The sequence below is a fragment of the Apus apus genome, chromosome 8 (assembly GCF_020740795.1).
Source record: "Apus apus isolate bApuApu2 chromosome 8, bApuApu2.pri.cur, whole genome shotgun sequence".
Lineage (NCBI taxonomy): Eukaryota > Metazoa > Chordata > Aves > Apodiformes > Apodidae > Apus > Apus apus.
The window spans coordinates 4,453,223-4,465,526 of record NC_067289.1 but is presented as its reverse complement, the minus strand read 5'-3'; the positions used below and the strand labels follow the sequence as shown (position 1 = coordinate 4,465,526).

General features: G+C 40.9%; 1 protein-coding gene across 1 annotated transcript in view; it reads left to right on the top strand.

The window, feature by feature from the left end:
• The window catches only part of ARHGEF4 (Rho guanine nucleotide exchange factor 4), a 186,087-nt gene that overhangs the window by 137,996 nt on the left and 35,787 nt on the right, over positions 1-12,304 (top strand). Inside the window, exon 6 of the mRNA XM_051626519.1 lies at positions 7,643-7,782. Coding sequence (XP_051482479.1) covers positions 7,643-7,782 — 140 coding nt within the window. The remainder of the gene's footprint in view (positions 1-7,642; positions 7,783-12,304) is intronic.

The following is a 12,304-nucleotide window of genomic DNA, read 5'->3' as shown; positions in this document are numbered from 1 at the left end:
TTTGATGCTGCTTTTACCTCTGGTGTTTGCTAAAGTAGGTGTTGGCCGCTGTAAATAACTGCTGCTCTGATTTCTGGGCTCATTGCTTGAATTTCCTCAGTTATTACACTTTGGGTAAGAATGGGTGGATGTGGGGACACGGACACAGTAGTTTTATCTTTGCAGGTGAGCTGAAAGCTCATCTTGAGTTACTGCTGACCTGAATTGACTCTGATCATGCTCTACTAGGCAGTGTCAGATACGTTGTTTCTCTACCAGCAGCCTGACAGGATTTTAAGAGGCAGTTGTCTGATGAAGGGGCAGCTTTGTTCTTGTTTTTCGGTTTAAGGGAGGGGAGTTTGGTCTGTGTTTGATTTTACTTCAAGGCATGGCAGGCACAGAGCTAAGCAGTAGAGTTAAATGGACAGGTAAAAATTCAACGTGAGTTCGAAATGTCAGTGTTTATTACCTGCTAGAAACCAGAATCACTGAATAGTTCTGGTTGGAGAAGACCTATAAGATCATCAAGTCCAACCATTAATCTAACTCTACTGAGTTAGCTAAACCATGTCCCTCAAGCAGCACATCTACATATCTTTTAAAAACCTCCAGGGATGGTGATTCAACCACCTGCCTGGACAGCTTGTTCCAGTGTTTGATAACCCTTTCAGTGAAGAAATTTCTTCTAATATCTAATCTAAACCTCCCCTGGCACAACTTGTGGCCATTTAATCTTGTTCTATCACTTGCTGCTAGAGAAAAGGGACCAACCTCCACCTTGCTACATCCTCCTTTCAGGTAGCTGTAGAGAGTGATAAGGTCTGCCCTCAGAAATGCAACAAATTTAGCCTTCTACAGAGGAAACTTTCAAAAAATTATGATGAATGGTTTAATTTACCCAAGTCCCTCCAACTCCTTTAAACAGTAGATATGCCAATGAATAAGACTTCTGGCTGGGGCAGTAAATGACACGTCAGGATGTACACGTCAGTACATCCTACCAAGGACAGAGTAAAGGATGTGCCTGGATGCTAGAAGGGATTTGTCTGCTAGTTTTGATTACTACAATTCATTTCATGTTTAGATTTTGATAGGGCTTAAAGTACTGAACTAGAATTGGCCCCATCATGTTCAGCACTGTTCAGACATAAAGTAAATAGCATTTCCAAAGACGTTAATCTGAAAAATGAGAGCAAACAGATCGATATGGGTGAGTAATCAGACCTGAGCAAATAAACAAGTATGTAGAGTAGGAGGACATGCCTGCTTCTTTCCAAGCCAGTAGCTGTGACGGGAATGTGAGCAGTGAATTAATAGTTTGCATGCAGTACAACAGAGAGGCTTTTCAACAATGGATCAGGCTTTGGATCAAGACAGTACATTTATGTGCTTTCCTAATCTGTTTTTCCAATTGTTCTCATTCCTCTTCAAATCTAGTTAAACTGCTCCCTCTCTTCTCTCCCACTCCTAGCATCGCTCAACTAGCAAGGCAGGGGCTGGGGGCAGCTCTCTCCTGCGTGTCTGCCAAGGCAAAGCAGACCAAGCTGCAAGTGCATAGCAAGTGGTAACGTGGGAGTCAGAGCTGCAGAGCCATTCATAATCCACATCTCTCTTCCCCATAATTATCTCCACTACACGAGAGAGCTGAGAACTCCCTTAAGCCTCCCTGCAGGTCATTTAGATTCTAATTGGGATTTAAAAACTCTTGAAACCTGAGTGGGTGACTCAGTGCATTATTGCTGATGAATGTTACCCTGGGTGATATGCCCAGCAGACCCACAGAGGACCTGTGCTCAGCTTTCCACTGAAGAACTGTGTCCTTGTTGTTTTTGAGCTTGGATTTGCTCTTTGCCTCAGCTAATTAGGAAGTAATTTCATTCACAACAGCAATTCCAGTTGTGGCATTATACCAAAATGTTAATTTAATTTTGTTTTGTTGAATCCTTTCCCTTGTTGCATTAAAATGGAGGCAATGAAGCTTGCTTTCTCCAATTAAATATTTTCTGCCTCTCCTCCCCATTCTGTGTTCTTTTTTTTTCCTCAAAGATTCATTGACCTCAGTTTCGTTACCTGCTCATCATAAGGAACTTAATTCTCTGAGGTTTGGCTTCACAGGCCCGTGTCCTTCATTGTTTTTTTTGTTTGGCTCTTTGGTTTTTTTCCCCTCATGAAGCACATACTAACTGGTCATTGTTCCCATGTTGCTAATTCTTGCCAGGCTTCCCTCTTCCTGTTAAACTGGCCCACAACCATGAGCAGAATGATGTGAGAGAGTCCATCAGCACAGTAAATAGCTGGAGAATTGCACTGCTGGGGCAGAAGTGGAATGACATCACTCTGATGGATCTTACTTGTGGCAGCTGCATAGGGACCTCTGGATATCAAGCAGCTGATAAATGAAGCACATAATTCAGAACAGGACTGATGGAGGCTGCAGCATCACTGTGGCAGCTATTTCTAAGGGAGATGAGGGTTTAGGAATTTAGAACAGGCAAAGAGGAGGATAGAGATGTTCTTTTCACCTGGGCAATGCAGTCTGGGTTTGTTTTCCCCAACCCACACACTCCTTACCTTTGTTTTTTTGCCTTAAATCTCGTGAACTACTCCCTTCACCAGCTGCCATGCACTTTCCTGTAGGCACTGCATACAACCACAGCAATCTCTGCTCAGTGAGGCAGAGGGAATGATGTTGTTAGCTCTGAATTAATTTTTATCCATGAGTGTAAATCAAGCTCCTACTGTGATTTCAGTGAATTATTTTAAATGTAAATGCTACAGAGACAAATTAAATGTGTGGATTGTGGTACTGAAAAAGCACGCTTGAAAGAGAGATACTTCAGATACACAACTTGTTCCCTTTTCATTAATTAAACTTACCTTTAATAGACTATGGATACTCTTGGCTTTCAAAGCTGTCTGTAATCATCATGGATTCCTATTCCAGCCTTACCCCTAAAAGTTTTAGGCTGTAAGTCAATTGAAAACAGATGATAAAAATTTTGGGGGAACTGCCTCTAGCCCGTTTTCCTTCAGTCCTGAGTCATTGTTCAGGCTTTTGTCTCAGGCAGATGGCTGGAGCTCCTCACCAGCAGGGAGCTACTGGGGTTTATTCCAGCTGAGACATAAACATGTATGAGTTTGAGAGATCTCGTTTAAGAGGTTGTGCTAGATTTGGGGCTGCAGTGCAGAGCTGCTCTGAGGAAACTGTTCTAGAAATTAATTCTGTATTTCTTCAGTGAGAGGTTGAGATCACTTTATTATTTTTTTGTTGTTGTGGTAGGTTTTTTGTGGGTTTTTTTGCTAACAACAACTTGAGTTCACTAAGTCCTCGCAGTTGGAATGCATGAAGCAGGTCCATCCTTTGAGAGCAGAGGGGAGCTCAGACATGGTGAACAGTATCACCTGTGCTAGGTGACACTAGTCTTAACTGAACTTTGGACTATGGTTAGTATTAATTTTCAGTCTGTGACCTTCAGTAGATCCTCTCATCCCAGTTTCTTTTGGTTTTCCACCTTTTAGAGGAACAACACAAGGCTTCTCTCATTTTTCCCTCCCTGCCATTGTCTCTTGGTTATTAAGATCAAGGCTGACCACATGTAGCCCAGCTGTTTTGTTCTTCAGTGTCAGACAGGCTTCACAGTGGCTCCCAACAGTAAACATTCTAGTTGCCTGTAGGCATTTCAAATTATCCAAACTGACCTGCAAGCAGGATGCAGCTGGCAGGCCACTACCTGGGGTGGCTGAGAGTTGTTTGGTTGTGGTTTATACTGTGGTCATTGCATGGCATGTCTCTCACTGTGGGCACAATGTGCTCTTCTGACTGAAACCACAGAGCTGATAACAGCTCCACTGTTTTTCTGAGGAGATGGAGAGCTCTGTAACTGTGCAGGAGAAGTACCTCTCAGGGTAGCTTGGCATCAACCCTTTCACATGCACTGCTTCAGCAAGGTTGGGGCACAAGCATAGCCCAGCCAGGACCCTCCCCACTGCTGACTACTCATGCTTGCATCCCAAAGCCTGTCAGAAGCTGAAAGGGTGAACCCATATACCTTCTTCATCTGCACCATTTTGATCAATCTTTATTTGATTTTTAAATAATGCTTTTTGTGTGTGATGGACTTGGCTGTAGCCCATCTCAGTACTGTCTTGTCTGCTTGAGCACTTGAACACAGACTGCCCCTGCCAGTAGCTCTTGTCAGTGCCATTTTTTGTGTGACTTTTGCTGCTTTATATCCTCAGGATATTTCTTGATGGAGTCAGGATCTTGATACCCTATTTTCTATTCAGATGCATAAAAAAAAGGTTTGTGTAGCATTCTTTCACGACCTTCTATTCCTAGAATTATCCATCTGCTTTTGTGCTCTAATGACATAAATCCCAGGGTTTGGGCTTGGACTAGCAACAGTATAAAGCAGAGTTTTAGTACTTGCACAGGAGGCTGTAGTACTGAATGTTGGTGACAACCCCTCCCTGTGTTCCTATATATGGGATTTGTTGCCATAGTTAGTGAAACTTATCAGGACAGCCATCTAAAATACAAAGAAATCTGCTTGAGCTAATTGGATGCTTAGCATTACCTTTTCTTTGGTGTTGCCTGCTTGCCAGGGACAGCTCAGATCGGTGGTCTGAGGGACATGGAGAGGCCAGTTGTGACCATACCAATGAATTTTAGTGTTAAACAGAGAAGAGCATCTGAGTCAACTACTGTGCAGCTTAATAGTTGCCTGTCCAGCTAGTACTGTGCTGTTGAGGAAGCTGATAGACTATTTCAGCAAGCTCTGCTAACTTGTCTTTAAAGATTTTTGTATGGTGCTTGCTTACTTTCTACTTGACCTAGTTTATGCTGTGCAAGTTGAGTCATTACCTACAATAAAAGCGTTCATTCTCCTACATCCTTGTTGGATTTCTAGTGCATTGGGTCACCATTCCAGGCTACTGTTTTATTTATTTATTTGTAATCATCTCTCCCATGTAAGCTGCTTAGAGAAAATTCGTAGTTGTCGTTAGTTTTATTTTTCCCTGGAACATTAGTTAGTTTGGGAAAATGTATAATGGCTATTTTGGGCCATTTTTCCTCAAGGGTTGAGAACTTTCATGGAACTGTGAACTGTGTTTTCTTGGTGAAATATGTCCACGAGGACTCCTCTGCCAGGAAAACTAATCCAAAGTGCAGTAGCAAGTTTTGAGACTGCAGAAAATTGATGAGCTTGGTAAGATCAGAGAAGAAAAACAGATCCCTAGTAAAAGCAAACACAGCTTTAAAGGCACTTACCAGAGGTATAGAGCATTTTAAGTAATACAGATAAATAGCTCCCTGGAGCTCTTGCTTATTCATCTAAGCACAGATCAGAGAATAAATAAGAAAATGTGGGGGGAAAGAACATAAGCTTTAAAGATGCCAGTGAACATTTTTCAAGTTGAAAATTACTTTTAGTGGTGAAAATAGCAGAAGATACCTAAGGCAAAAGCATTGAAGCTTTGCATAAAAAAGGGAAAATAATGAGATCAGAGGGGTGCAAAGAAAGTTTTGAATTAAGTGACTAACTCCTTTCTTATAGATTACTTATTTTTATTTCTTTTTGAAATAAAATTATTGAAAAGAATTGGTTTTGTTGCTGTACTAATACACTAAAGCTGTTAATTACTGTCTGAAAAATGTTTCAGACAGTATGAGCAAAAAGTGATACTTTAATGCTCTTTTAAAATAATTCAAAATGAAGTGCAAGCCATAGTAATTCTGCACAAAATTAGAAATTGGTGGCATTCCAGCTGGTTTTGAGGTTTATATTAATGGGCTGGATCTTAGCTCCAGAACTACCTTATATGCAGTCTTATACTAGAGGCATGTGTTTGGTAGAGATCTTCTATATGTGTTGGAGAACATCACATGTATGAGAATGCTTGGTTTTGGGGTCCAATGTCACTTAAAGTTGAATGGTTGGGTAGTTACATACTTTCACAGAAAATTCTGCTGTAATAATAAGTTCATATGCACCTCCAGGTCCTGAACTGCCATCAGTTGAGTGGAGTTCCATGTTTAGATGATGAGTATGTCTTTGCTATGTTGTGAATATTTATTGACTTCAAAGCATAAGCCATCAAGTATTTAGTTCAAAAATAGCTCATGCTCCAGTCATTTTGATATCAGGTTACTGCACTGAACTGATAGCTGCTACACTGAATTTACACCTCACTATGTTATTACTAATAAGTGATGTAGCCTTAACAAAACATCACATGAAATGAAAGCATTGATGAAGGCTGATCTTTGCAGGTCTTACTGTAACCTCTGATGATGCTTTATTTTGTATTTCTGGGGAGCTTTGCTTTCAGGTAATAATAAGCTAATAAACCCTTAGGCACTTGTTCTTGGCCCATTGACACAATCAGGTTGATTTACATGCCCGGGGAAGAGTGGCTGGAAAGCTGCCTGGCAGAAAAGGGCCCGAGGGTGCTGGTTGACAGACAGCTGAACATGAGCCACTGTGTGCCCAGGTGTGGCGTGTTCAGTTTTGGGCCCCTCACTACAAGAAGGACATTGAGGGACTGGAGTGTGTCCAGAGAAGAGTGACGAAGCTGCAGAAGGGTCTGGAGAACAAGGCTCATGAGGAGTGTCTGAGGGAAATGGGGTTCTTTAGCCTGGAGAAGAGGAGGCTGGGGGGAGACCTTTTCATTCTCTGCAACTACCTGAAAGGAGGTTGCTGTGAGGTGGAGGTTGGTCACTTCTCCTAAGTAACCAGTGATAGAACCAGAGGAAATTGCCTTACGTTGTGCCAGGGCAGGTTTAGTTTGGATATTAGTTTATGCTCAGTAGCCTGTACAGGTATGGGATGAATGAATGATTGGTCAACAGGCCACTGAAGGGTACTGGTTAATACCTCAAGAAGACATTAAGAAAAGATTTCTGCCTGTGAAACAGATGATGTACCTTTTTTTCTTTTCTGTGCAAGGAGTATAAATGCCGTATTTTTATTTCTCTCAGGCTTATGCTTGTATCTTGAGACTTCAGTGCTTGTTCTGGCTACAGCCTGCTAACCCTCCATTATCTGTAGCTTATTTGGGGCTGTGCTGAGCAGACTGGCTCTCCTGTGGTAATAATGGATGTTTCTGTAGCAAACACCCTTGTAGGCAACAAAAAGGGTTCTCAAATTAAATAAATGTGTGGAGAAAGAAGAAGGTGAATGTTTTTCCCAAAGGCTGTTTCCTTGGTCTAATGAGATTTGGTAAATCATAATAATAAAGGTATGAACTGGGAGATACGAGCTTGTTACCTAGTCAAATTTCTTGTTGACATGGAAATGTCACAATGAAATCACGTTTGCGTCGTCTCTGCTCTGCACCTTTTTTCAGAGCCTGTTTTCTTATTTTCACTTGATCTGTTCTTTGCAACACAGAGCACTTGTTGAATTTTTTAAAAATAGTGCTTTTCGGTCTAGAAACAGACACAATAATTTATGGCAACAAAATGAATGGAGAAAAATTCTCTGAAAAATGGGCATGCACCAGGCTGGAATTGTGCCCTGAAATAGCCTTTAGAGTTTCCTTTTCTTTTTTTCCCTTCCTGCTGTATTAGTGTCCCGGACCGCAGCTAAGCTCATAGAATTGATGCGGTGCTGCTGAGGATCTTGTGGTCTATAGCAATTTGTTCTTTTTGTTGTTGCAGTGATTACTGATGGGGCACTGGATAAGACAGCCCTAACAGATGATGTGGGAAGTGAGGAGGACCTGTACGAGGACTTCCGGAGCTCCAACCACCGCTACGGCCATCCCGGGGGAGGTGGAGAGCAGCTGGCCATCAATGAGGTATTGCACCCCCTGGCTTCTGACAGTTAGGAGAAGGAAGGATGGTGGGTTTTGTTGTGAACCGTGAGAGAGGTCAACAACCCAAACTGATAATGGCGAAGTGGATGGGGCTTCAGGTGTCATCTTCTGTGGGTGCCACTTACAACTGGGTAAAGAGAGGGTCTGTGCCTAACAGTCAAGGACTATGATGTAAGGTAATGCAGAGCCACAGGTCTTGCACAGCTCCTGGATGGGCAGTTTAAAACCATTAATAGGCTGGTGTGAGGCTTGAAATGTGGTGTACTGAAGACATAAAGGAAATGCTGGGAAAAGAAACCTTGTCTACACACTGGTTTGTGTATGTAGATGAGAAGGGTGCAAAGTTTAATGTAGACTTGGTCTTTGCCGCTTCTTCCTGTTTCCCAGTAAATTCACTTAAGGGATGTGAAAGACATGTCTTTTTAGTTGGTGCTTTTAGCTATTTTCTTTTATAGTGCTGACACTGATTAACTTGAGACCAACAATTACAAAAATGTACTACTTACTTTAAGTGATGTGGTGAGCAACATATTAACAGGAGTTAAGATGGGTTTTCTGCAAAAATAGAATGTGTTTGTCTAGTGCATTAGACCTGGCGTCCAGCTACACACAATGCGTTTTCGGTAGGGTGAACTAATAAGCTTTTTCACTGGAAGAGTGGAGTGTATTCACCATATGAGTGACCTTTTGCACTCTTAGACCTTCTTTCTCTTTTCCCCATGCTCTGTTACCTTTACATGACCTTCACAAGAAGGCATGGATAGGCAAGGATAAAAGATGTTTTACATTTTCTTGTGGCTAAGCTATAATTGAAACTATGTTGACTGAGGCTCTGTGCCTGTATGTTTGACGTATACAGTGATGGTTCTTCTGGGGTCTGCAAAAGCTCCAGAGAGCTGCAGTGAGGATAACAGCTTTTCTTCAAAAACGAAAACAGCAAATGCTTTTCTAGCAGTCATAGTGCTTACAATCCCTGCCTAAACCCTGGGTGCCTGGGGTAAGGAAGAGACTTGCTCTATTTTCTTCCCCATTCCTTACATCCAGAGGTTATCAAACCGTGGCCAAAGCATTTTGATTTAAGCTCAGCTGTTTTAGGCTGTTGTCACTGGCAAGCAAACATTAGTAGAACACCAGAAAATCTTGAGTTGCATTCTCCCACATTTTCTTGATGTGTTTGTAAGGGAGTCCAAGGAACCACAGGAGTCGGTCCCATAGAGTGCACTGAGAATGTGGGAGAAGGATTCTTCTTCCCTCCCATTCAGGTGCTTTCATTGGTAAGTCTTCTTAGTGTGTCTTTTCAAACGGAACATCCTCTGGATTTTTGTTTCCTTTAGAAAAGGAAAAGGCAAAATACTTTGCTTTTTTAAAGGGAATATTTACAAATCTTTAAATCAGGAAAAAAATTAACTTGGCAGTGTGCTTGTATATCCATCGTGCACGTTATGGTTTTCTCCTTCATCGTTAAGTGTTATCGAGAACAATTGTTACTCTTTCTTTTCTTACAAGTTCATTTTATGAGAGTAAAACTCCGTCATTTAATTTCTAATCAGGAAAGCAAATGGATGTGTCCAAATCAGGTGTAATTTTTATATTCTTTGAAGCTTATGTAGGGTTTTGTTGGCCAGATAACTGGAAGAGAAAGATTATTTTTGGCTTGTTCCCTAGAAGCTTGCCTGTTTGGGGGCCAACAAAACTGTAAGAACAGGCAGTATATTATTTACTTTGTCAACTAGTTCCTACGGGTAATTAATCACTCACTTAGGCTTCACTGAGCCTTAGCGAAGTGCTTTTATACACAATCACTGGAACAAAAGAGGACAGCAGAATACAAAATCTGTGAGATGCAATACTAAATCTGTGAGGGATTTTAGATGAACAGACATCTCAAGTGTTGGAATTGAAATCTCTCAAATAGCCTGCAAGCAGACAGGCTTATCTTCATCTTCCCTGCTGGACTATTTATTAGTCTAGAGTATTTTCCATAGCAGTGCTAGAAGTGATGATGGGTGAAGATTATCAATGTCCAATACTTTGGTCACATTTTGTGAGTATTCTTGTCTTTGTTTTACTGTATTCCAAATTGCCTTTTATTGGTTGTGGACAAGGAAACTATGGTAACAGCATTATTCTTAGCTTTCTTGGAAGAAGCAGTTTTCAAATAAACGGAGAAGGTTAAAATACATTTTAAAGGCATTTGGCAGACTGAGCATTGCATTAAAAAGCAAAACTCTCAGCCACTGAGATTTAGCTCATTTGGGACCTAGAGAAAATTGTTATGAAATAAAAGAAAAAAAAATATTGGCAAGATGACTAGAGGGATAAAAGAAAGCCAGGAAGGTTATATGGAGCCCACCTAAGAAGATCAGCATGAGAGTGTGTAAGAGCCAAGAAAAATCAGTCAAAAAGTAATAATAAGGGTTTGGGATGAGAAAAGAGACAAGGGAAGTAATTTTCTTGGTGCATCTGTTTGACATACTTTCAAATGCATTCTTGATGCTCATGAAAAGAGATTTTTCTTTTTAGATTGTACTTGGAGTTTACTTTGTCTTTGTTCCAGATAAAGACTCTCTCTTTGTATCTTTTTGCTTCCACAGTATAATTAGGTAAAATGCAGGAAGAGAAATATCTGTACTGTGAAAGCATTGTGGTTCTGTCCTTCCAGTGCAGAAATACTATGGGTAGGACAGACATAACTTCAAGCTTCATGAGGTGTGTTAGATGTAGACTGAAGCTGAGAACAAAAGGGATTAAGCACATAGAAAGCCTGCCTTCCTACCCAGCTCTTGAGAGATCATAGTGGTAATGAGGAAGACTATAGTGCTTATCAGGTAATTGGCCTGAGCTAGTAGGCTTAGGTCTGTTTGCTTGGAAACACCTGATGTGTACAGAGGGCTTTTTCTATCATGCTGTGCAAAGGGTGTGTACGCCTCTGTGCTTTGGAAGAAGTGCTACTGCAACATGTGGAGTGTTTAGCCCCTTGCAGCCCCAGGGGAGCAGTACTGTCCCCATCTTGTGAAAGCAGAGAACTAAATGTTTGGAAAATAACAGCAAGACTCCGTTTTTTCCTCATCTCTTATGGCTCTGTGTTTGATAATTTTGGAATTTGGTATGTGAAGTCTTCCCAAGGAAATGCATGACTCATTGGCTTCAGCAGGCCAGAATTCTATCTAAGACATTTAACACCTTTGCCTTCCGTTTTAAAGTGACAATGTTGTAGTATGTTACAGATGTTTGTGCTTGTTAACAAGATGCAATTAAGCTGATGGGCTCTAACATACATTTTTCTGATTTAACAAAGGAATTCTTACAGGAAAATGTTCAGGAAGTGGCACAAATAATACACATAATAATACATCTGCCACATACCAAAGGTGGCAGATATTGTAGCAGTCCTCTGTCTTACTGAGTACAGTTGTCTTACTGTACAACTGGAGCTGGTGTGTCTCTAAAGCATTATTCTTGTGCTAAACTCTTTCATAACTCACTGGGAAATTGTTCTAGGCTCCTCCAAGCACAGACAATTTTAAACAAGACATACACATAAAACCAACAAAACCAAGCAAGAACCCCCTCCCAAAACTCATGAAATGTTAATGCAGATGAAATGAGAACAACATGATTTTGTTAAACATGAATAATATCCATCATAGCATCTATCACAGTATCTCTACATTCCAATTAATAGAAATCTCTTGTGTACTATATGCAGACAAATTTCCAGACAGAAAAAAAATCTAAAATAGTGTTGCAAAATGTTAGCATCATTTTCTTTTTACAAGAGTGTGAATAGGTTGAAAAAGCTATGGTCACAAGATTGTCAGACTGAAAACAGAATTAGAAGTATTGGTCATATGGAAGCAATATGTAACATTCCAGTGTAACCTGGGAGGGGAGATCTGATGCCACGTCTATGTCTTAATGTGCGTCTGTTGCTCTCCCAACTGATACTAAAGCAAATAGAAACCAGCTAACAAATCCCTCCTGCTTTTTTTTTTCTCTTTTTTTTCTGGAGAGTTTAATTCCCACTTTTGTGTCTTGTTTATTTCTGCAACCAAGGTTGTCAACTGTGCTCCAGAAGCAGCAGTTACGATATCTTTGCAGAGTACTGTATAAAACTCAGTCCTGTCAAAGACAAGAAATAATGTTCCCCAATGGGCATAAATCTTTCTTGGATCCTAGTTTTTGGTCCCAAGTGTTTGCATAACTTTGTATAGGGCTCAGATGTGAATTTTCAGAGTATGGAGTCAGAATTGCAACTTTCTTACTGCCTGATGGAGTTTGTTGTTAAGAGTTCTCAGGTCTCCAAACTTTTACAGTCATTTCAGAGGGCTTTTTTTGCAATGGATTTAAAGCAAATCAGTATATTCAAATACTCTGTAGCAATTGTGTTTCATCAAACATCAGGATCTGGAGATAAGTGGTCCCAGGGGTTACTAGAGCCTTGTTTCTGGTTTCTACCATGGGCAGCTGTGGCAGCTCTGAGCCGCTTCCTCATGCCCTCATC